Source organism: Microtus pennsylvanicus, chromosome 11 (assembly GCF_037038515.1).
Source record: "Microtus pennsylvanicus isolate mMicPen1 chromosome 11, mMicPen1.hap1, whole genome shotgun sequence".
Taxonomy (NCBI): Eukaryota; Metazoa; Chordata; class Mammalia; order Rodentia; family Cricetidae; genus Microtus; species Microtus pennsylvanicus.
Genome location: NC_134589.1, coordinates 91,365,756 through 91,387,246, shown reverse-complemented (window position 1 = coordinate 91,387,246; position 21,491 = coordinate 91,365,756). Strand labels below are relative to the sequence as shown.

General features: G+C 44.1%; 1 protein-coding gene and 1 non-coding gene across 2 annotated transcripts in view; one reads left to right on the top strand and one right to left on the bottom strand.

Annotated features, from left to right (window-relative positions):
* Nucleotides 1-21,491, bottom strand: part of LOC142859519 (ATP-binding cassette sub-family A member 17-like) — a 77,445-nt gene that overhangs the window by 32,479 nt on the left and 23,475 nt on the right. The window contains exons 8-12 of the mRNA XM_075989689.1: nucleotides 19,601-19,774; nucleotides 17,071-17,243; nucleotides 15,721-15,846; nucleotides 13,171-13,300; nucleotides 6,513-6,667 (exon numbers count right to left, since the gene is read on the bottom strand). Coding sequence (XP_075845804.1) covers nucleotides 6,513-6,667; nucleotides 13,171-13,300; nucleotides 15,721-15,846; nucleotides 17,071-17,243; nucleotides 19,601-19,774 — 758 coding nt within the window. The remainder of the gene's footprint in view (nucleotides 1-6,512; nucleotides 6,668-13,170; nucleotides 13,301-15,720; nucleotides 15,847-17,070; nucleotides 17,244-19,600; nucleotides 19,775-21,491) is intronic.
* On the top strand, nucleotides 15,606-15,709 carry LOC142832119 (U6 spliceosomal RNA). The gene has a single exon (XR_012907196.1). It is a non-coding gene; the product is annotated as a U6 spliceosomal RNA (small nuclear RNA).

The window sequence follows — 21,491 nt, the reverse complement described above, 5'->3', positions numbered from 1 at the left end:
TCAACACCTCATCCTCGCTCCCTCCCTCTCCCTGCCCTACGTACTTTCAGACAGGGTCTTACTACTTAGCTCTGGTTGTTCAGGAATTCACTACGTACACCAGGCTGGCCTCAAACTCACAAAGATCTGCCTCCCTGGTGCCAAGATGAAAGGCGTGTGCCACCATGCCCAGTAAATCAACACTTTTCTAGGATCAGAGTTGAACCCTGTTCTCAAAAGTCACACTTTGCTTATCATTTTGAATGAGCCAGCTACATAAGAATGTGAGGCTAGTTTCTGACCACTCAGGCTGAGGCAGAGCTACCCCCCTGTCCTTCCCCCCCCCTGCTGTGTGTTTGTTTGCTTGATTTGATAGGGATACACACCCTTCTGTGGAATTAAAACATTTGGCCTTGGTGAAATACTTTGGGTTGCTTGGTTGTGGCCTTGGACCCTCAGATCCAGTTCTACAGTAAATGACTTAAAAATAAATACATCAGCTTGTTTAAAAAAACGCGTCAGGAGACAGTTGGTGGAGGTGCGTACTTTTAATGCCAGCACTTGGGAGGCATAGGCAGACAAATCTCCTGAGTTCCAGGCTAAACTACAGAGTGTTCCAGGACAGCCAGGGCTACACAGAGGAACTCTGTCTTCAAACAAATGAACAAAACCCTAAAAACAAAACAAAAACCCAACATATATTATGACTGAGTAAGATTTTTCAACATGTTTTTAAAAATCACTGTTTTTTTTTTGTTGTTGTTGTTCTGTTTTGTTTTAGTTTTTCAAGGGAGGGTTTCTCTGTGTAACGGTCCTGGCTGTCCTGGAACTCACTCTACAGACAAGGCTGGTCTCGAACTCACAGAGATCCGCCTGCTTCTGCCGCCTGAGTGCTGGTATAAAAGGCGTGCGCCACTACCTCTTAACTGTTTAATAGTAAAGAGTTTATGTAGCTTTTGTCCCTAGTTCCTGGCATGGACTCTCTAAATCTTTTTTTTTTCACTTTTAAACTCCTTCTACAAAGTCTGTAGTACTTTAATATCAAACCAGAGAAAAATACAACAACAACAAAGAAAACCACTGGCCAATATTCCTGATAAACACATGCAAAGTTCTTAGTAAAATGCTTACTAACTGAACATAGGCATAAAGCAAAAAGATCATCCACCACAATTGAGTTGGCTTTTTCCTGGAGCAGCAGAGAGAGTTCAAAATATATAAGTTAATGAATGTAATAAATAATAAAAATAAATTTAAAGATAAAAATTACATGATCAATCAGCTTACGGTCCACAACCCCAGGGAACCTATTTTGCATACAAATGGATGGAAATAGAAAACACTATCCTGAGTGAGGTAAGCCAGACCCAAAAAGAGGAACATGGGATGTACTCACTCATATTTGGTTTCTAGCCATAAATAAAGGACATTGAGCTTATAATTCATGTTCCTAGAGAAGCTAAATAAGAAGGTGAATCCAAAGACAAACACATAGGCATCCTCCTGAATATTAACTTTCATCAGGCGATGAAAGGAGACAAAGACAGAGACCCACATTGGAGCACCGGACAGAAATCTCAAGGTCCAAATCAGGAGCAGAAGGAGAGGGAGCACGAGCAAGGGACTCAGGACCGCGAGGGGTGCACCCCCACACTGAGACTCTCTGAATCTTGAAACTTCCCAATTGACAGAAGCATCTTTGTTACCACTAGGTCCTCAGGTCATAGTAGAGGTCACACAATAGAGGTGGTCCACTCCGAAAAGCCAGCTTTGTGCAAGTTTTCTGTCATTGTTTGGAGTGTGTGTGTGTGTGTGTGTGTGTCCATCTGTATGTGTGTCTGTGTATTTGTGTGCCTGTGTCTGTGTGGAGCTATGGATGGTTGTGAACCACGATGGGGGTTGTGAACCACGATGGGGGTTGTGAACCACGATGGGGGTTGAGAACCACGATGGGGGTTGAGAACCACGATGGGGGTTGTGAACCACGATGGGGGTTGTGAACCACGATGGGGGTTGTGAACCACGATGGGGGTTGTGAACCACGATGAGGGGTTGTGAACCACGATGGGGGTTGAGAACCACGATGGGGGTTGTGAACCACGATGAGGGGTTGAGAACCACGATGGGGGTTGTGAACCACGATGGGGGTTGTGAACCACGATAGGAGTTGTGAACCACGATAGGGGTTGTGAACCACGATGAGGGGTTGAGAACCACGATGGGGGTTGAGAACCACGATGGGGGTTGAGAACCACGATGGGGGTTGTGAACCACGATGAGGGGTTGAGAACCACGATGGGGGTTGAGAACCACGATGGGGGTGCTGAGAACCCAACCTGGGTCCTCCACAAGGGCAACAAGTGCTCTTAATCACTGAGCCACCACTCAAGTTCCTAGACAGGCTATGAAAAGAGTCATTTCAGTGTGTGTGTATGACACACATGCACACGCAGGAGCACACATGTAGCAATAAGATCACGACTCTTGCGAGGTGGTTCTTTACCATGTGAAACCTGGGGCACTGAACTTCAGTTGGCACTGAACTTGGTGAAAAATGCTTTACCCATTGAGTCGTCTTGCTGGACCAGAGGACTACATTTTATAGTTATGAAATGTTAGAGAGAAAGAGATGTAGATACTGGATGGTTTTCCTACGCACAGGTGACAAATTTTAGAATTAGATGAACAGGTCATTAAAGCTTTTAGCAGGACTTGGTGACACACGCCGTGAACCGAGCACCCAGGGGCTAAAGCAGACTTGGTCAAACACTCCTGTGAATTTATCACCCAGGCGCTAAAGTAGTAGGATTATATGTTCCAGGTCTGCCTGGGCTTTACAGCAAGATTTTGTCTCTAAAGAAGTAAAGTAAACAATAAAAAAAATTATGTGTATCAAAAAAATTGCTATCAATAAATGGAAATTAAGAAAGTTTCTGCAGACCATATCTATTTGGCAGAGTTATAAGACCTTGTGTCTAATAAAGATGTCCCACAATTAAATTACAAAAGGATAAACAACTCAACTGAAAAATGAAGAAGCGTATGGAGAAAGATTTCTTCACAGAAGTGTACAAATAGCTGCTTCACTCTACGGGATCAGGCCTCTAGGTTCTGTGGGACCCAAAGGCATTGAAGGAACTGGACTTCTCTAGAAGGCCCTGAGAGCCCCTTGAGGCTAGAACCCAGCCCCAGCAGAGGACTGGGAGAAATACAGGGGCAGGCCTCCAGTCCAGTGGCCTTAGAGGCCAGTGCAGGCTGTTCTGGGTTCCCTGAGACACTGGGGCTTTGGTTCCAGGGGTCCCTATGGTCAGTGTGAGTGTGAGGTTTTGATTTCTGAGGCTCCAGTGCTCACTGAGGGCTGAGGGGACTCTTTAATAGGCCTGTGGCTTTAACCTCAGCCTCCTGAGAGTACATAGGCTTCAGTGAGTCTGATGTTTGATATCCTGTCCCCAGTGGGGCCAGAGAATTCAAAGGATAGTCAAGGATTTTACTCCATCTGGTTGTCTTGTGGCTTAGTGTACAGCCCCATCTTTGGACCTGTTGGCACACAGTCAAGATGAAATCATCTCAGCAACTCCATCCAACAATCAACAGCAAGCCCCAAGTGGATAGCCCTCTAGCAAGATAAAACATCCAGATAAACTTGGAAGATGGGGAAGTCAAAACTTAGAGACAGGGGCTGGAGAGATGGCTCAGAGGTTAAGAGTATTGCCTGCTTTTCCAAAGGTCCTGAGTTCAATTCCCAGCAACCACATGGTGGCTCACAACCATCTGTAATGAGGTCTGGTGCCCTCTTCTGGCCTGCAGTCATACACACAGACAGAATATTGTATGTATAATAAATAAATAAATGTTTAAAAAAAAAACTTAGAGACAATCCCAAAACAAAACAAAGAATATAATACAACCAACAGCCATAACCCATCCCCAATCAACCTGCACCCCTCTAAGGGAACCTAAAACTGCAGACAAAACTGAAATATCTGAGAAAGAATTCAGAGACTTTTTTTTTTGTCTTTTGAGACAGGGTTTCTCTGTAGCTTTGGAGCCTGTCCTGGAACTTGCTCTTGTAGACCAGACTGGCCTCAACTCACAAAGATCTGCCTGCCTCTGCCTCCTGAGTACTGGGAATAAAGGTGTGTGCCACCATCGCAGGGCCAGAGCCTTACTTTTTAAAAAAATTAATAATCATACAGAAGATTCAAACAGATGCATGAGCTAATAAAATCTATCCAAGACCTCAACAATATAGTCTTCAAATGAATGAGACAGTCATTAGACTGGAGGAAACATCCAAAATCTGGGGGAAAACTCAGCAAAGATATCAAAACACTAAAGAAGAACCAAATAGAGATTCCTGAAATTAAGGAGATGATCAAGTAAAAATCAACATAGATACCATCATTCAGATACCATCATTAACACACGAGACCACAGAGAAGGATGGATTTCAGGGATGGAGGACCAAGTAGAGACAAAAATACCAGCAGTAAGATAAGGGAGTGGAGAACTAGAGGGATGGCTTGGTGGTTAAGAGCACTGACTGCTCTTCCAGAGGACCAGGGTTCAATTCCCAGTGCCCACATCACAGTTCACAACTGTCTGTAACTCCAATTTCAGGGGACCTGACACAAATGGAAAAACATCAGTGCGCATTAAATAAAAATAAATTAAAAAAAATAAAAAAAGTTAAGGGAATGGAAGCTAAGGAACACGAATGAATTTCAAAGTAATCTGGGATATATTTAAAAAGTCAATTATAATAATTCATGGTATAGAAGAAGGAATAAAGGCAAATCAAATGTAATAAACACACCATTTAATGGAATTATAGCAGAAAACTTTCCAAACACAGAAATAGATGTTCAGCCACAAGAGGTACATAGAATTTCAAATAGAGATGACCAGAGAAGATGACCAGAGGGGCTGGAGAGATGGCTCAGAGGTTAAGAGCATTGCCTGCTCTTCCAAAGGTCCTGAGTTCAATTCCCAGCAACCACATGGTGGCTCAGAACCATCTGTAATGAGGTCTGGTGCCCTCTTCTGGCCTGCAGGCATACACACATAATAAATAAATAAATAAATAAATAAATAAATAAATAAATAAATAAATAAATAAATAAATAAATATTAAAAAAAAGAGAAGATGACCAGAGCATCTCACATCATAGTCAGGGTGTCAAAAAGACAAAGTAGTGGGATTTCGTGCCCACTTTCCCACCTCTGTGCTGGGATTTTGTCTGGTATGAGCTAGTGCTGCTCTTGTTCACGCTGTCATAATTGCTACGAGTTTGTATGTGCAACTCTTCTGCTCCAGGGCAGACCCTACTCACAGGAGTAGTCGGGCAACACAAACTGGACTCTGGGGAAGGTGGGAGTGGGAAAAGGGAAGAACTCAGTGTTGGGTGGGTAGGTGTTAGGTTAGAACTCTGTGTTAGGTGGAGAGGGTGGAGATGGGAGGAGGGGTTGGTTGGTGAATATGGAAGAGTACATTGTATGAAATCTCCAGAAACTTAACAGCAATATTTCTGGGCATGGGAGCAAACACCATTTATCCCAGCACTCAGGAGGCAGAGGCAGGCGGATTGCTGTGAGTCCAGTCGACATAGCAAGTTCCACATAGTGAGCCTCTGTCTCAATACACACACACACAAAATGAAATGGCCAATTTTATGTGATGTGCATTTTATCTCTATAAAAAGTAAAAACTTAAATACAAAAAATTGATAAGGATTCTAGAAGTCTCTTTTGTCCTCAGATTTGACTTTAATTTAACACTCGATTTTCCTTGCTACAGAGAGAACCTCAATTCCCTAGAATTATCTGCATAAAAGGGTATCTCTTGCTTTAATGAAATGACTCTCAGCATGCCACTGCGTAGCTTTAGGATTTGGGGCAGGTCATCAGAAAATTTAAGCCAGGATCCAAAGCTCTACTCCCCGTCCTCCAGGGAAAATGAATAAATAACACATCATGCCTACATAATAACCCTTGTATAAAAATTTCTTAGCAGCTAAGCTTGGAGTCTCTGGTTGGTAAATGCATTGAAGAGCTGGAAGGGTTTGTGTTCCTAAGGGGCATGGAGGCACCCCTTCCCAAAGACCTTGCTCCATTTGCCTCTGAGTGCTCATTGCATTATCCATGCTTTTTCAACGAACTGGTCACTATAAGTAAATCTTTCTCTGAGCTTTGTGAGAAGTCACAGAAAATATTGAACCTGAGGAGTGGGCTATGAAAAGAACTTGGGTTTGCAGCGGCATCTGAAGTGGAAAGTAGTCTTGCGTGGGCGCTTGAACTGGAGGGGAAAGTTATACTAACTCCAGGCAGCGTTACAACTGAACTGCAGGACACGCGGTTAGGGTGTCAAGTATTGGACAGAACGAGAAGCTGCCTCCCCACATTTGGTGTCAGCATTCTGAGACACTTCGGTGTGCTCCCTTAAAGGACCCCCCCACACACACACAAACAGTAAGAGAGCTGCAGTCTGTCTCACCATTCTTAGGCACCAACACAGACCCTGCCCACCAACTCACCTGACCATAGAAAGAGAGATGGTCAGCTACTGTAAAGTTATCAAATAAAATGTCATGCTGTGGGCACCAGCCCAGGCTCTTCCTAATGTAAACCATGTCTGTTGAGATGTTCCGTCCATGGACATATGCCTGTCCCTTTGAAGGAGAAATAAGACCTAGAACCAAACAGAAAAGACACCCAAAGGTCATCCTCAGGCGAGGCCGAGCAATCTCCCAAAGACTCCCTCATCCTCCTGTGCACCGTCAGCCAGAGCATCCTAGGAATGCTTCTGTGTGTGTGTGTGTTCCTTCTGTGTGTGTGTTCCTCTATGTGTATGTTCCTTCTGTGTGTGTGTTCCTTCTGTGTGTGTGTTCCTCTGTGTGTGTGTTCCTTCTGTGTGTGTGTTCCTCTGTGTGTGTGTTCCTTCTGTGTGTGTGTTCCTTCTCTGTGTGTGTGTTCCTTCTGTGTGTGTGTGTGTTCCTTCTCTGTGTGTTCCTCTGTGTGTGTGTTCCTTCTGTGTGTGTGTGTGTGTTCCTTCTCTGTGTGTTCCTTCTGTGTGTGTGTTCCTCTATGTGTATGTTCCTTCTGTGTGTGTGTTCCTTCTGTGTGTGTGTTCCTCTGTGTGTGTGTTCCTTCTGTGTGTGTGTTCCTCTGTGTGTGTGTGTGTGTTCCTTCTCTGTGTGTGTGTTCCTTCTGTGTGTGTGTGTTCCTTCTGTGTGTGTGTGTGTTCCTTCTCTGTGTGTTCCTCTGTGTGTGTGTTCCTCTGTGTGTGTGTTCCTTCTGTGTGTGTGTTCCTTCTGTGTGTGTTCCTTCTGTGTGTATGTGTGTTCCTTCTGTGTGTGTGTGTGTGTTCCTTCTCTCTGTGTGTGTGTGTGTTCCTTCTGTGTGCGGCAGCGCTTGAGGACACGCAGGAAAAACCCTTCCTGCTTTGGAATTCCTGATGGGAACTTAAGCAATCCCAATCTGGCTAAGTGAATTTAATAACATGGGTCTTTGTAAAGTAAATCACATGACTGCAGGGATTGTAGTAAATTTATACGCTTAGTAAATACAGTGAAGACAAAAGCACTTTGGGAATCTAAGAGTTATGAAATATGATCCCCAATGGCAAGGTCTGGCTTTATTCTTATTGCCAATAAATATCAGTTTCCTGAATGAATGAATGAATGAATGAATGAATGAATGAATGCGTGAGTGAGTGAGTGAGTGAGTGACATTACTGACAAATGCATGCCAGTATGTAAGTTGGCCACCTGACTCCCTACACACTATCTTTATCCTTATTCTTGTTAGAATGACAAGAATGATACATACTTTTCACAAAAGGTTCAAAAAAGGAGGAAAAGGTATGATCAAAGAAACAGGCTGGAGAGAGGGTCTAGTGGTTAAGATCACTTGTTATTAGAGGACTAGGGTTCAGACCCCAGAACCCACACAGTGGCTTACAATGCCAGGAACTCAAGTTCCAGGAGATCTGGCACCCTCTTCTGGCCTCTGCAGGTACCAAGCACATACATGCATGCATGTAGGCAGGCAAAACACATACATAGAAAAAAATTTAAACCAGGTGGTGATGGTGGTGGTGCACGCCTGTAGTCCCAGCACTGGGAAAGCAGAGGGCAGGCAGATCTCTGTGAACTCTAGCTCAGCCTGGCTACAGAGCGAGTTACAGGACAGCTGGGGTTACACAGAGAAAAACCCTGTCTCAAATAAACAAACAAACAAACAAACAAGCAAAAAAGCAATCAACAAAATTTACTTTAAAAAAGAGCCGGGCGGTGGTGGCGCATGCCTTTAATCCCAGCACTTGGGAGGCAGAGGCAGGCGGATTTCTGTGAGTTCGAGACCAGCCTGGTCTACAGAGCTAGTTCCAGGGCAGGCTCCAAAGCCACAGAGAAACCCTGTCTCGAAAAACCAAAAAAAATAAAATAAAATAAAATAAAAATAAAAAAGAAATATATGTTGTTTAATAAGTTCTACCATGAAAAGAAAACTATAGTTACCATTTCAATACATTGCCTTACATAATTTTATATACATTTTATGTTTATTTATACTTGCTGTGGTAGTGATAGATTGAATCTAGGGTCTCACATAGGCTAGGCAAGAGTTTTACAAATGAGCTCGGCTCCCAACCCTATGCATTACTTTTATACTAAAATAGGAAAATATAAATTGTTGGGGTTTTTTGTTATTGTTGTTGTTTGGTTGGTTTGGTTTTGGTTTTTGATTTTCCAAGACAAGGTTTCTCTGTGTAGTTCTGACTGTCCTAGAACTTGATCTGTAGACCAAGCTGGCCGTGAGCTCACAGAGATCCACTTGCCTTCTGCTTCCCCAGTGCTGAGATTAAAGGCGTGTGCCACCACTGCCTGGCCTATATGGCTGACTAGTGTGGCTGTTTTGCATTCTGGTATTCAGGCAAGCTTTATTTATTAAAATACAAGTGAAATATCACTACAAACAAGTGCTCTTAGGGACAAGGCCATATCTCCAGCCCCCTGGGGCAGGGGACAACATTTTAGAAGGTTTTGCTACTGTCTTCTAAAGCAGATCTACTTTGGCTGTGACTAATAAAGTAAAGGACAAGGCTGAAGAGATAGCGCAGCATTTAAGAGCACATACTGCTTTTGCAGAGGACCTAAGTTCAGTTCCTATTACCTATAAGCCCCTCGAGTTAGACAGGTGGCCAGGCCCCACCCTTGAGGACCTCCAACCACCAGGCTCTATCCACAGAACACTCTAACAGCTACAATGGCCTGACCCAGTTCCTCCTAATGCAGGGGGCCAACCTCTATCCTACAAAATAAAAATCCCAAACTCAGGGCTTGAAATCCCATCAGTCTCCACCCTGGAAAGCTCCACCCCCAAAAATCCCTATATAAAGCCTGCCTCTCTCTCTCTCTCTCTCTCTCTCTCTCTCTCTCTCTCTCTCTCTGTGTGTGTGTGTGTGTGTGTGTTCTTTGTTGATTCTTGACAGAGAAGAGGCAGCCACCCTCTGTGTCTATTCCAATAAATCTCTGTGTAAAGTTTTTGTGTGATGTGATTTTGTGGTATTCCTTGGCTCCTGACCGTGGGGAAGCCTTTACCCTCAGAGCTATAACACTTGCTTTGGGGAAACCTATCCCCTCGGAACTGTAAGTGGCCCAATTAGTTGTAACCTCAGCTCCAGGAGATCCGATATCTTCCCTGGCCTGTGCTGAGTTTTAATGCATATCTGAGTACATGCATGCTGAAGCCAGAGGTCATCCTCATCCAAGTGTCATTCTTCAGGAACTGTCTACCTTGTTTTGTGGGACAAGCTCACTTACAGGGATTGGAGGCGTATTGATCAGGTTAGGCTGGCTGGCCAGTGAGCCCCAGGGATTCCCCTGCCTTCCTCCCCAGCGCTGGGATTGCACTGGGTGCTGGGGTTGAACTAAGCCATCATGTTTGCCTGGCGTTTGCTTGCCTTACCCACTGAGATATCCTCCCAGCTCCTAAAACTCATGTGGAGACCCGACAAAGCTGTTTCCTATTGCACAAATTCTAATTGGTCTTAATAATAAAAACCCAGAGAAGCAGAGCAGCCAGACACTAGTCCTTACCACTACAAAATCCTCAGAACCAAGGAGTAAGACTCTCTCTACAGATCCTCAGACCGAATGCCTTGAACTCCTGTCTCCTCCCGCCTTGTATGCTTCTCTCCACCCAGTCATATCCCTTTCTGGCCCCACCTCCTTAGTGCTGGGGTTAAAGGTGTGGGCCCCCACTGCCTGGTTCTGTTTTTCTTTTAGATTGGGTCAATCTCCTGCAGCCCAGGGTGGCCTTGAACTCTCAGAAATCAATCTGCCTCTGCCTCTTGAATGCTGGGATTAAAGATGTATGCCACCACTGCCTGGCTAACTCGTGGCTTAGCTCTGCCCTCTGATCTTCTGGGAAGCTTTATTTGTTAGATCAGAAACAAAATATCACCACAGTTTCCATTCCAGATACTGTCCATTAATCTATGAGTAAAACCACTTCAAATACCACCTGTGCCAGGTGGCCCAACTCCAACTGCGAAAACCAAATCAGCGTACACTGAGCTCCAAAAGGGCCCGCTACAGTTACGCAGCTTCACAGTTCACCTAACAAGACAAAGGATCCCCAACTCAAAATGTCAAGCTGCCTTTAAATGTCACTGTGCCCTCTGGAGGCCTGGCATGCTGCATCGGGTGCGGCACACACAGGTGCACTGACGACTCAGGTGAGAGACTCTCTAGAGCCCCCTACCTGTGGGAGAGTCGCATCCCAGACATGGATCCCGGTGCTGGGAAAGAAGTCAGCCAGAAAGAACACACTGGACCCAACTTCTCATTGCAGGAAAGCCCACAAAACTCGGCTTGGTGTGGAAGAGCGGGAAGCAGAGCGATCGCTGCTGCTTCGCCACAGGCTTCCGCATCAAAGGAAAACAGCAGTGGAATAGAAATCTAAGACCAAGTCCAGGGACTGGAGAGACGGCTCAGAGGTTAAGAACACATACTATTCTTACAGGGCACCCAAATTCAGTTCCCAGCTCACAAGCACCTGTAACTCCAGCTTCAGTCGGTCTGATGTCCCCTCTAGCCTCTCAGGCAATTGAACTCACATGCACATACCTATGCAGACAAACACGCATACACATAATTAAAGATAAATCATTTTAAAGGTAAAAAGGTAGAGGGGGCTGGAGAGATGGCTCAGAGGTTAAGAGCATTGCCTGCTCTTCCAAAGGTCCTGAGTTCAATTCCCGGTAACCACATGGTGGCTCACAACCATCTGTAATGAGGTCTGGTGCCCTCTTCTGGCCTGCAGACATACATACAGACAGAATATTGTATGCATAATAAATAAATATGAAAAAAGAAGTGTTAAAAAAACCTTCAAGTACAATATTTAAAAGAAAAAAGGTAGAGGACTGGGGTGGGGGGTAGATGGTAAAGTGCTTACTGTGCAGGCGTGAGCACTGAGTCCAGTCCTCAGCTCCCAGGTAGCGGCAATGCTGAGGAGGAGGAGTTCTGCTAGCCAGTGAGCCTCAGGTTCCTGTGCGTGAGCCACACAACAAGGTGGGCAGCTCTGAGGAACGACACTCTAAGTTGACTTCTGGTTTCCATAAACACACATCCGTACAGCCACAGGCACTCACATCCACACCTCAAGGGTAAAAAGCAACACTGTTTTAGAGTAATTATAAAAAGTCTTTATACTGGGCAGTGGTGGCGCACGCCTTTAATCCCAGTACCCAGCAGGCAGAGGCAGGTGGGTCTCTGAGTTTGAGGCCAGCCTTGTCTACAGAGAGACAGCTAGAGCTACACAGAGAAATCCTGTCTCCAAAAATCAACCCCCCCCAAAAAAAGAAAGTCTTTATGTAAATTTATAATAACAGAAGAACTAAATAACTTCAGAGAAAACCCAAACTTCACTAAGTAGAGAAACAAAGTCTATAACGCATGATGTTTGGGGCTTTTCTGCCAAAAAAAATATAGTATGGAATTGGCACATACCTATAATCTCAGCACTTGGCACTTAAGGTCCTATCTGCAAAAAAATTATGGTTGTAGCCCTTTGCTAGCCAATGTCCCGAGGAAGCAGCCAGACTTTGCTTCTCCACTGAGTATCTCCAGAGCTCACGAACACTGCTATATGACCCCCAGCGGCATCTCTTTCACCAAGCTGGAGTTAATTTTGTGTGTGTGTGTGTGTGTGTGTGTGTGTTGTATCATTTTGTTAGAAGTCTGTGTTAGTGCTTCTACATTCATAGCTGGAGTATTGACAGTATTTACAATTCAGCTATTTAGTCAATCAAATTGAATGTGTATTCTGTGCAAACACATTGTTCTGGCATTGTGGGTCCAGTAAACAGGACAGTTTCTTAGGGAATGAGACAGAAATAGCATACACATAAACACAGGCAAATGAATACAGACCATGAGGAATCCTGACCACAGACCTAAGGAGCTGTAATAGGAAGAACGTGGGAGGTAAACAGACTCATGGCTTCCTTGACAATCCAGCATCTGACTTGCCTCCTTGACACCTAGCCCAGGGCACAGAGAACTTCTTTTCCAGCACTGAGAACTTCACGCACTTCTACTGGGGAAACAGATTCCTCAACCTAACATGTCAGGAATGGCGTTCATCTGCAGAGGTCTTACTCACCGCCAGCTGACTGAGGTGCTGACAGCTCCCCAGGCCTGTGGGATTCTGTGTGTAGGAACGGGTTGGGTTTTTGGAGCTCCTTCAAAGCTGTATGCACCCTTCGATTTTGTCCATAGTTTTATACATGTTAAACTTCTAAAAAAATGTTTCTTGGGTGAGGTTTCGAATGTCATAGAATATCATTTTAATTGATAGGATGTGAAATAATTATTTAAGCATAGAAATTATTCCAGATGGGTATTTCAGAATAACTCGCAGGATTCATTCTAAAAGTCCCTGTGACAATCAAAATCCAAAGATGATGTTTTTGTTGAGAAGTCTGAGATGTTGAGAGACTAACAGTGCCTCACACTGAACAGGAAGTTTGAACTGAGTTCTGCAGACTGAAAGGGCAGTTATAGAACTGTAGCTATATACAGCCAGACACTACAAAGATGGCACAACTAACACACCATCTCTAATAGTAGAGCGTCAATGAAATCTAACAGAGAAGTCCTCTGCAGAGCCGACCCACACAGGTACCTGTAAGAATGGAGCAGACCGTGGTTTTCCCTGCTCCGTTGTGTCCCAGGAGAACAGTGATCTGCCCCTTGAACAGGTTCAAGCTCAGATCCTTGACGGCTATGCGTTTACTCCGTCCCCTATAAAACACCTGGAGGAGAGTCAGGGTGTGACGAGCTTCATAGCCAGAGCAACACCCTCTGAAAGTTCACCAAGCAGGGCGAGGGCTGGAGAGACAGTGCAGCGGTTAACAACGCTGGCTGTGAGCCTGGAAACAACCTAAATGCCCCTCGACTGAAGAATGGATAATAAAACTGTGGTACATTTACACAATGGAGAACTACACAGCAGAAAAAAAAATAATGACGTCTTGAATTTTGCAGGAAAATGGATGGAGCTATAAAACATTATTTTGAGTGAGGTAACCCAGACACAGAAAGACAATTATCACATTACTCATTCAGGTGGTTTTTAAACATAAAGCAAAGAGAACCTACAAACCACAATCTCAGAGAACTTAGACAACAATGAGGACACTAAGAGATACTTACATAGATCTAATCTACATGGGGAGTAGAAAAACACAAGATCTCCTGAGTAAACTGGGAGCATGGGGACCTTGGGGGAGGGTTGAAGAGGGAAGGGGATAGGCAGGGAGGGAACCAGAGAAAAATGTAGAGCTCAATAAAAATCAATAATAGGGCTGGAGAGATGGCTCAGCGGTTAAGAGCATTGACTGCTCTTCCAGAGGTCCTGAGTTCAATTCCCAGCAACCACATGGTGGCTCACAAACATCTATAATGAGATCAAACATACATGCAAGCAGAATACTGTATACATAATAAATAAATCTTTTAAAAAATTAATAATAATAATAACAACAACAACAATAATAAAGAACACTGGCTGTTTTTCTGGCTGTCCTGAGTTCTACTCCCAACAAACTTATAGTGGCACGGTGGCTTACAAACATCTATAGTGCCCCCTTCTGGTCTGTAGCAAGCACTCATATCCATAAATTAATTAAATAAATACAAAATAAATAACCCTTCCCCCAAAAGAATAAGGAAGAAAACAAAAACCATCTACAATGCAGCTCTAACGCGAGAGACAGCAATTGCATTTCAGTGTCTTGTTTAGACTATTTCTGTCCCCTCTGACAGCATTTGGGCTGGACTTGGGTATGGAATGCCGATACTGCTGCTGGCTGGGCCTCAAATGTCACTTTTCACAAGTCATCCAATGGTGCCTGCGACCGGGTGTTATGGAAGGAATTGGCACACTCCCCCAACCTGTTAGGTCTCTATTGTTTTGAAGCAAGTGTGACAGTCTTGTTCTCTGACTCTGTCTCCCTTTCATTAGAGGTGCCCATGTGGCCAAATTCCCAACAAGGATAATGGGTAGTCTGCTGAGAGGAACTGGAGGGAAGGAAGGAAAAAAAGAAGGAAAAGAAATGCCAAAGGAAGCGGTCTAACTTGGTCCTTCACCACCACAAATGAGTGACTTACTCCAGGCATCTTGCAATCACGAAAGCTCATGAAATGGGTGGTCCCAGGAAAAGCAATTATTACACACCACTCAGTCAGAAAGAGCTGAGAGCTGGCTCTGCGGATCAGCTAAAATCACACAGAATCATTTGTCCCAAGACTGCCTGTTATGAAGGGAGAGCTAGAGCTAGTAAGGGAGAGAGAGAACAGAGAAGATCCCCAGAGAAAGTTAGGGAGACTCCTAACTACTATTACAGAGGAGCTGCACACACGCCACAAGTGTCCTGGGCTGGGATATAACCAACTGATGCCCCAGGCAACACGGGGCTAAGTGGGTTGTTTGTTTTGTTTCGAGACAGTTTAATTATATATTCCTGACTGGCCTAGAACTCCCTCTGTAGACCAGGGAGACCTCAAACATACAGAGCTCTGTGTGCGTCTGCCTACTCAGCTCTGGGATAAAAGGCGTGTGCCACCATACCTAGCCGAGTTAGAGTTTTAAGGTGGCAATGCCAAAGTAGAGAAGGTCCCACCGCTTTCTTTTACAGTTGCAGACCAGAGAGCCCAGACAACCACACCGTAGACACCATGAGCACTGAGAGTATACCATGCTGCCGGGCTCTGTCCAGAGCCAGTCTGCAAGCACCCATGGAAGAACAACTGCCTGCTTCTTTATTTGGAAACTAACAGTGAGATCTGGTTTACATTTTGATTTGGTGGAGATGACATCCACCAAATGGCTGCATTCTGGTTTATTTCCAATGGAGATGCTCGGTGGTGGAGGGTGAGCGGACAAACAAAAACCAGATCAGTAACTTCATGATAGGAACAGACCATTTCAAGCCATGTTTCCAATTTTGGAGAGCAGGATCTATCACGTAGGGAATTACAACTCTTGATTCCAAAGAGCAGCCTACAAGCACTGTTATCTTAAGGGGTTGTTTCTCAGGTCCCTATAAGAAAGTTTGAGTGCTCGCTTCGGCAGCACATATACTAAAATTGGAACGATACAGAGATTAGCATGGCCCCTGCGCAAGGATGACACGCAAAAAAAAAAAAAAAAAGAAAGTTTGAAAGCCCATACCTTATACAGATGTAAAATTTCAACTGATTTTATTTGCTCAGTTGGCTCGTCCTGCATGAACTCTCTCCTTGAAGGTTTCTCCGGATCTCCCATGTCCAGAAGTGGCAGTGTCACTTGAACAGGCCTCTTGAGACAGGTCAGGCACTGCACGAGAAGTCAACTTACGCACTAACCATTTATGTGGTTTTTCTCTTAGGGAAGATAAATTTTGGCAAATTAGACACCAGCCCCATGGGAAGTTACTTTTTGAATCAAATATTTAATGGCACCTGGAGAAGTTAATCAGCTCACTGATGGACTCATACAGTTCAATCTGTAACCCCCGGAATCCCTGGCACCGAGGAGCTCAGAAAGTGGCCTCCAGGCTCTCTCTCACTGTCCTTAGAAAGCTGCCTTACCATTTGTCACGTTCTTGGGGGTGAGACCTGGATGGGGATGCTGGTGTTACAGTGCACTTGTTTCTCCACATGCTGCAGAGGTCCCGGCCCATGGACAGGCCAGCACAGGCCAGCACAGGCCACTGGGGGAGGCTGAGCGAAGCACCAAAAGTTCAATTGCTGAGAAAAATTTAGTCTGTGTATTTCTGGAACTGTGACACTGCGGTGATCTCAGAGGTCTCGAAGGGCCCTCGACCAATGCAGCTCAATGGAGAAGGGCATGTGAGAAATCCAGCATGTTGGGAGTGAGTTCTGTGCGATAATGCGGGGCCTGGTATTCAACGGGCATACACAGGAACCCCAAGGCACCGCCAGGTGCACTGTATGACGTCATCCTCCTGGTCTCACCCTCAAGTCCATTACATCAGCCATGAGGCAAGTTCAGAGAAACCGAAACTCCACTGCCAACCATAGGCTGATAGTTAGGAGGTGAATCCAGGGTAAAGACTTACTGGTGTTTGGATATTTTTTAAAAAATAATTTATTTAACTTTACTTTATGTGCATTGGTGTCAGATCCCCTGAAACTGGAGTTACAGACAGTTGTGAGCTGTCATGTGGGTGCTGGGAATTGAACATAGGTCCTCTAGAAGAACAGCCAGTGCTCTTAAAGGCCAAGCCATCTCCCCAGGGCAGGTGTTTGGGATCTCAATTACTACATTATTGGGAGATGGAGGAACACAGATAACAAATATAAAAATCTTTTTTTTTTTTTTGGTTTTTCGAGACAGGGTTTCTCTGTAGCTTTGGAGACTGTCCTAGAACTAGCTCTTGTAGACCAGGCTGGCCTCGAACTCACAGAGATCCGCCTGCCTCTGCCTCCTGAGTGCTGGGATTAAAGGTGTGCACCACCACTGCCTGGTGACAAATATAAAAATCTTAACATCTGTCTCTAAAATAGAATCAGAACCTACCTTGGCAAGTAAGTACCAAGACTTAGGCGTTCTAAACTTTCTCAAGAAGGGAGACTCCACCAAAAAGGCTATCAGACAGTACAGGAGGGAGTCCAGCAGGAGCATCAGCAGCACCTGGAGGAAGCTGAAGTCACCTCGGACACTGCCTATGTTCCTCCACTGGATGCCGGAGCCTGTGACACGGAAGGAAGACGAAACCTGTTCAGTCCACAAGACTCAGCAGTCCTAATCGTAGAGACGAGGGCCCGAGGGGTCCTGATGTTGCCAAAGGGTGGCAGCAGCAGCAGCAACAACAATTCACTTACCAACAGACTGGGGAGGCCCCAATTTTTCCTCAAATGTCTTTAAACTTGAGCCATCAAGAGAGTGTGTTCCCCACCCTGGGGTTAGAGGTCCTTCCTCCTACAGCTATCCTTAGAAAGCACCTTCATGTACATGTCCAGAGACATGGCTCTTCGTTGATGCCAGCTGCAGTGCTGTATACAGGCAATGCTAACCATCACAGAGACCTATTTCAATAGTACTGGGGATTGGGCCTATGACCTTGCACGCAATAGGCAAGCACTTTGCCACTGAACTATATTCCCAGCCCTTACTTTTTTTTTTTGTTTAATAGACAAGTCTCTAAGTTTCCCAGGCTGACCATAAGCTCTCATTCCTCCTGCCTCGGCCTCTCTAGTATCTGGGATTACTTATACATGCCACAATGCCCAATTAATAAAAATTAATAATTTTAAATTTAGGTTTTTCATCCATTTATCCATTTGTGTGTATGTGGGGGGGGGGTGTGCGCATGTGTACCATGATCCATGTGTGGAGGTCAGAAGAGGGAGGAGGTCAGTTCTCTGCTTCTACCATACAGGTTCTGAGGACCAGACTCTGGTCATCAGGCTTGAAGGGACAAAGCTGAAACCACTGAGCCCCCTCACCCCCTCACAGCCCTTATATGGTTTCGTTTTTTCCTGCACTTTTGATTGGTTACTGTCTTGGAGAGACGGCTCAGCAGTTTAGACATTGGTTGACTTTCCAGAGGACCTAGGTTTGATTCCCACCACCTGTGTGTTTCTTAGCCTTCTGAATGTCCATAACATAACATAACATAACATAACATAACATAACATAAGTGACAGTGTTTTGCCGCATTATTTTAAGTTACAAGAGCAAATCTCTAATGAAGTGAGTGATTTCTCTCAAAATTCTAGAATAAGCCGCTTGCTAGCTACATGTACCATCTGTGCCATCTCTCATCCTAACATGCCCTACATATTATTTGATTTATTTTACATACTGACTGCAGTTTCTCCTCCCTCCTCTCCTCCCCGGTCCCTGCTCCCCCTGCCCCCCTGCACCCGACAAGGTAATTCAGCATGGGGGACAGGTTCCCAAAAGCCAGATAAGTGCCAGGGTTTGTCGTATCAGAATTTCAATTTGATATTTTGTGCCCCCCCACCAGACTAACAAACCATAGACTGAAACCTTAAAAACTTTTCAAACAAATTAAGGCTGGGATCTTTCAACTCTGATCATCTCAGGTTTCTGCTACGATGATGGAAATCTGACTAACAGAATCTATTAAAAGGTTTGGTCACCAGAGAGATGCTACTGGGAGTAGGCAGAAACTTCAAAGGCATAGTAGGAGTCGGAGTTTGGCAGGAGGTAGGGCTTGGAAGGAGGCGGGGCTTAGCGGGAGGGCTTTAGGTTATTTGGAGGAGTATTCTAAGAGAACATGAGACTTGTTCATTCCCTGGCAGTTTGCTTTGCTGTATATGTCTCTCATGAAGGTCATGAAGGGTTGGACACCTATAGGTCCAATATAAGGAGGTCACCTAATCTTTGACTAGACTCTACATATTTGTATCAAAGTAAGTCTTTCTCTTTACAAGTTAATCATTTCAAGTATTTCTTTATAATAAGATAAGGCTGACTAATACAATCCCCTAGACAAACTTGAGAAAGAGGGGACAGCAAGTCAATGAGACGAATACATGTGAAAACTACTACATTCCCGGTAATGTTCAGTATTTTCTGAGCTTCTAATCATAAGGTTATATATTTCATTATCTATAGAGCTATATAAGCATATAATGTCTAATCATTTGTTTTCAAACAAAGTTACTCTGTTGCCCAAGTTTGTCTGGATGGAATTCCTGGTCTCCAGGAATCTTCCTGCCTTCCAAGCAGCTGAAACTACTGGTCCATACCAACACGTTTGGCTCCAATTTCCTTCTTTACTATGCTTTGGCTTCCCTTCTCCTATCCATATCTATGGCCAGGCTGGCCTCAGACTCAGAGATCTGCCTCCTAAGCGTTGGGATTAGAGACTTGTCACACCACTCCCCAACCCCCCACCCCACCCCTAGCTCTTTAAGGTTTGTGAAGCCTTTAGCATCCCACAGAGTACCATAATGTAAATGCTCAGAACACTAAATAAAATGAGTATGTCAATAATCTATATTTAGAAACGAAGGACAGCCTGGCCCAGCTCAAAGCACGTAGGCAGCCTAAACAGTTTGAGGACGATCAATCTTACCTTTGGCTTCAAACAGAGAGATGAATCGGACTCCCATTGCCATGGCAACATTTGAGAAGAGGCAAGAGGCTATCTTTTCGACATAGGTCCTCTGGTGATAACTGAAAGTGATGTACAGGTAGGGGAGGTACGTGAAGAAGAAGATGATGCCTCCCATCACAGTTCCGACGTGTGCTGCAGAGTCAGAGGAAGAAAGATGGAGTGTTTCATCAGTAACAGCAAGTTACGACCATACAAGCCTTGTTTCCCCGCTGGGAAAGAAAGTGTCTCTGCGACTGTTTCAGCATTTCAGAAAGGAAGCAATCTCTTTTTATATTTGCATCCTTACTAGTGAAACATGAAAGTATTTACGGCACTTTAAAAAATGAAGGTTTCTGCAATTAGTGCTGCTGCTGAATTCTGGCTTTAAGCCGTGGTGATCCCATAGGATACAGGGGGTTATTCCAGGTTTTTGTATCTGTTGAGGTTTGCTCTGTCACTAGTATGTGGTCAGTTTTTAAGAAGGTTCCATAAGGTGCTGAGAAGAAGGTTTATTCTTTTGTGTTTGGGTGGAATGTTCTATAGATGTCTGTTAAGTCCATATGAGTCATATAACTTCTGTTAGTTCCCTTATTTCTCTGTTAAGTTTCTGTCTGACACACCTGTCCAGTGGTGTGAGTGGGGTGTTAAAGTCTCCCACTATTAGTGTGTGGGGTTTATAGTGTTTATAGTGTGATTTAGTAGTGTTTCTTTTACATATGAAGGTGCCCTTATATTTGGGGCATAGATTTCCTCTTAATGGATTTTTCCCTATGACAAATATGAAATGTCCTTCTTCAACTCTTTTGATTGAATTTAGTTTGAAGTCTTTTTTTTTTAGATATTAGGATGGCTGCACCCATTTGTTTTGTAGGTCCATTTGATTGGTAATTTTTTCCCCAGCCCTTTACTCTGAGTCGATGTCTGTCTTTGAGGTTGAGGTGTGTTTCTTTTATGCAGCAAAAGGATGGATTCTGTTTCATAGCCACTCTGTCAGCCTGTGTCTTTTTTATAGGCAAATTGAGTCTCTTTATATTAAGGGATATTAATGACCAGTGATTACTAGTACCTTTTACTTTAGTTTTCATTGTTGGTGATATTATTGTGTGTGTTTTTCCCTTCTTTGGGATTTGCTGCTGTGAGATCATCTATTGCTTGTGTTTTTGTGGATGTAGCTAACTTCCTTTGATTGTAGTTTTGCTTCTAGTACTTTGTATAGGGCTGGATTTATGGATAGGTATTGTTTAAATCTAGTTTTGTCATGGAATATCTTGTCTTTTCTGTCTAGGGTGATTGAAGCTTTGCTGAGTATAGTAGTCTGGGCTTGCATCTGTGACCTGTGATTGCAGATTAGTGTCTGCAATAATGCCTGACCAGACCCTTTTGGCTTTCACTGTTTCTGTTGAAGAGTGAGATGTAATTCTGATAGGTCTGCCTTTATATGTTACTTGGCCTTTTTCCTTTCAAGCTTTTAATAGTTTTTCTTTATTCTATATGTTTAGTGTTTTGATTATGTGGCAAGGGGACATTTTGGGGGGCAGCCTGTTTGGTGTTCTGTAAGCTTCTTGTACTCTTATAGGCATGTCCTTCTTTGGGTTGGCAAAGTTTTCTTCTATAATTTTGTTGAATATATTCTCTGTGCCTAAGACTTGGATTTCTTCTCTTTCTTCTATCCCTATTATTCTTAGGTTTGGTCTTTTCATGGTGTTCCAGATTTCCTGGATATTTTAGACATACCAGCTGAGCCCTTTCTTCAGTCATTCCCCTTTTTAAAAAAAATTTTTCTAAAACTTGTGTGTATCTTTGTGTGCTTGCATGCAACACATGTGTGCAAGTACCTACAGAACATAGAAGAGAACATCAGGAACATCTC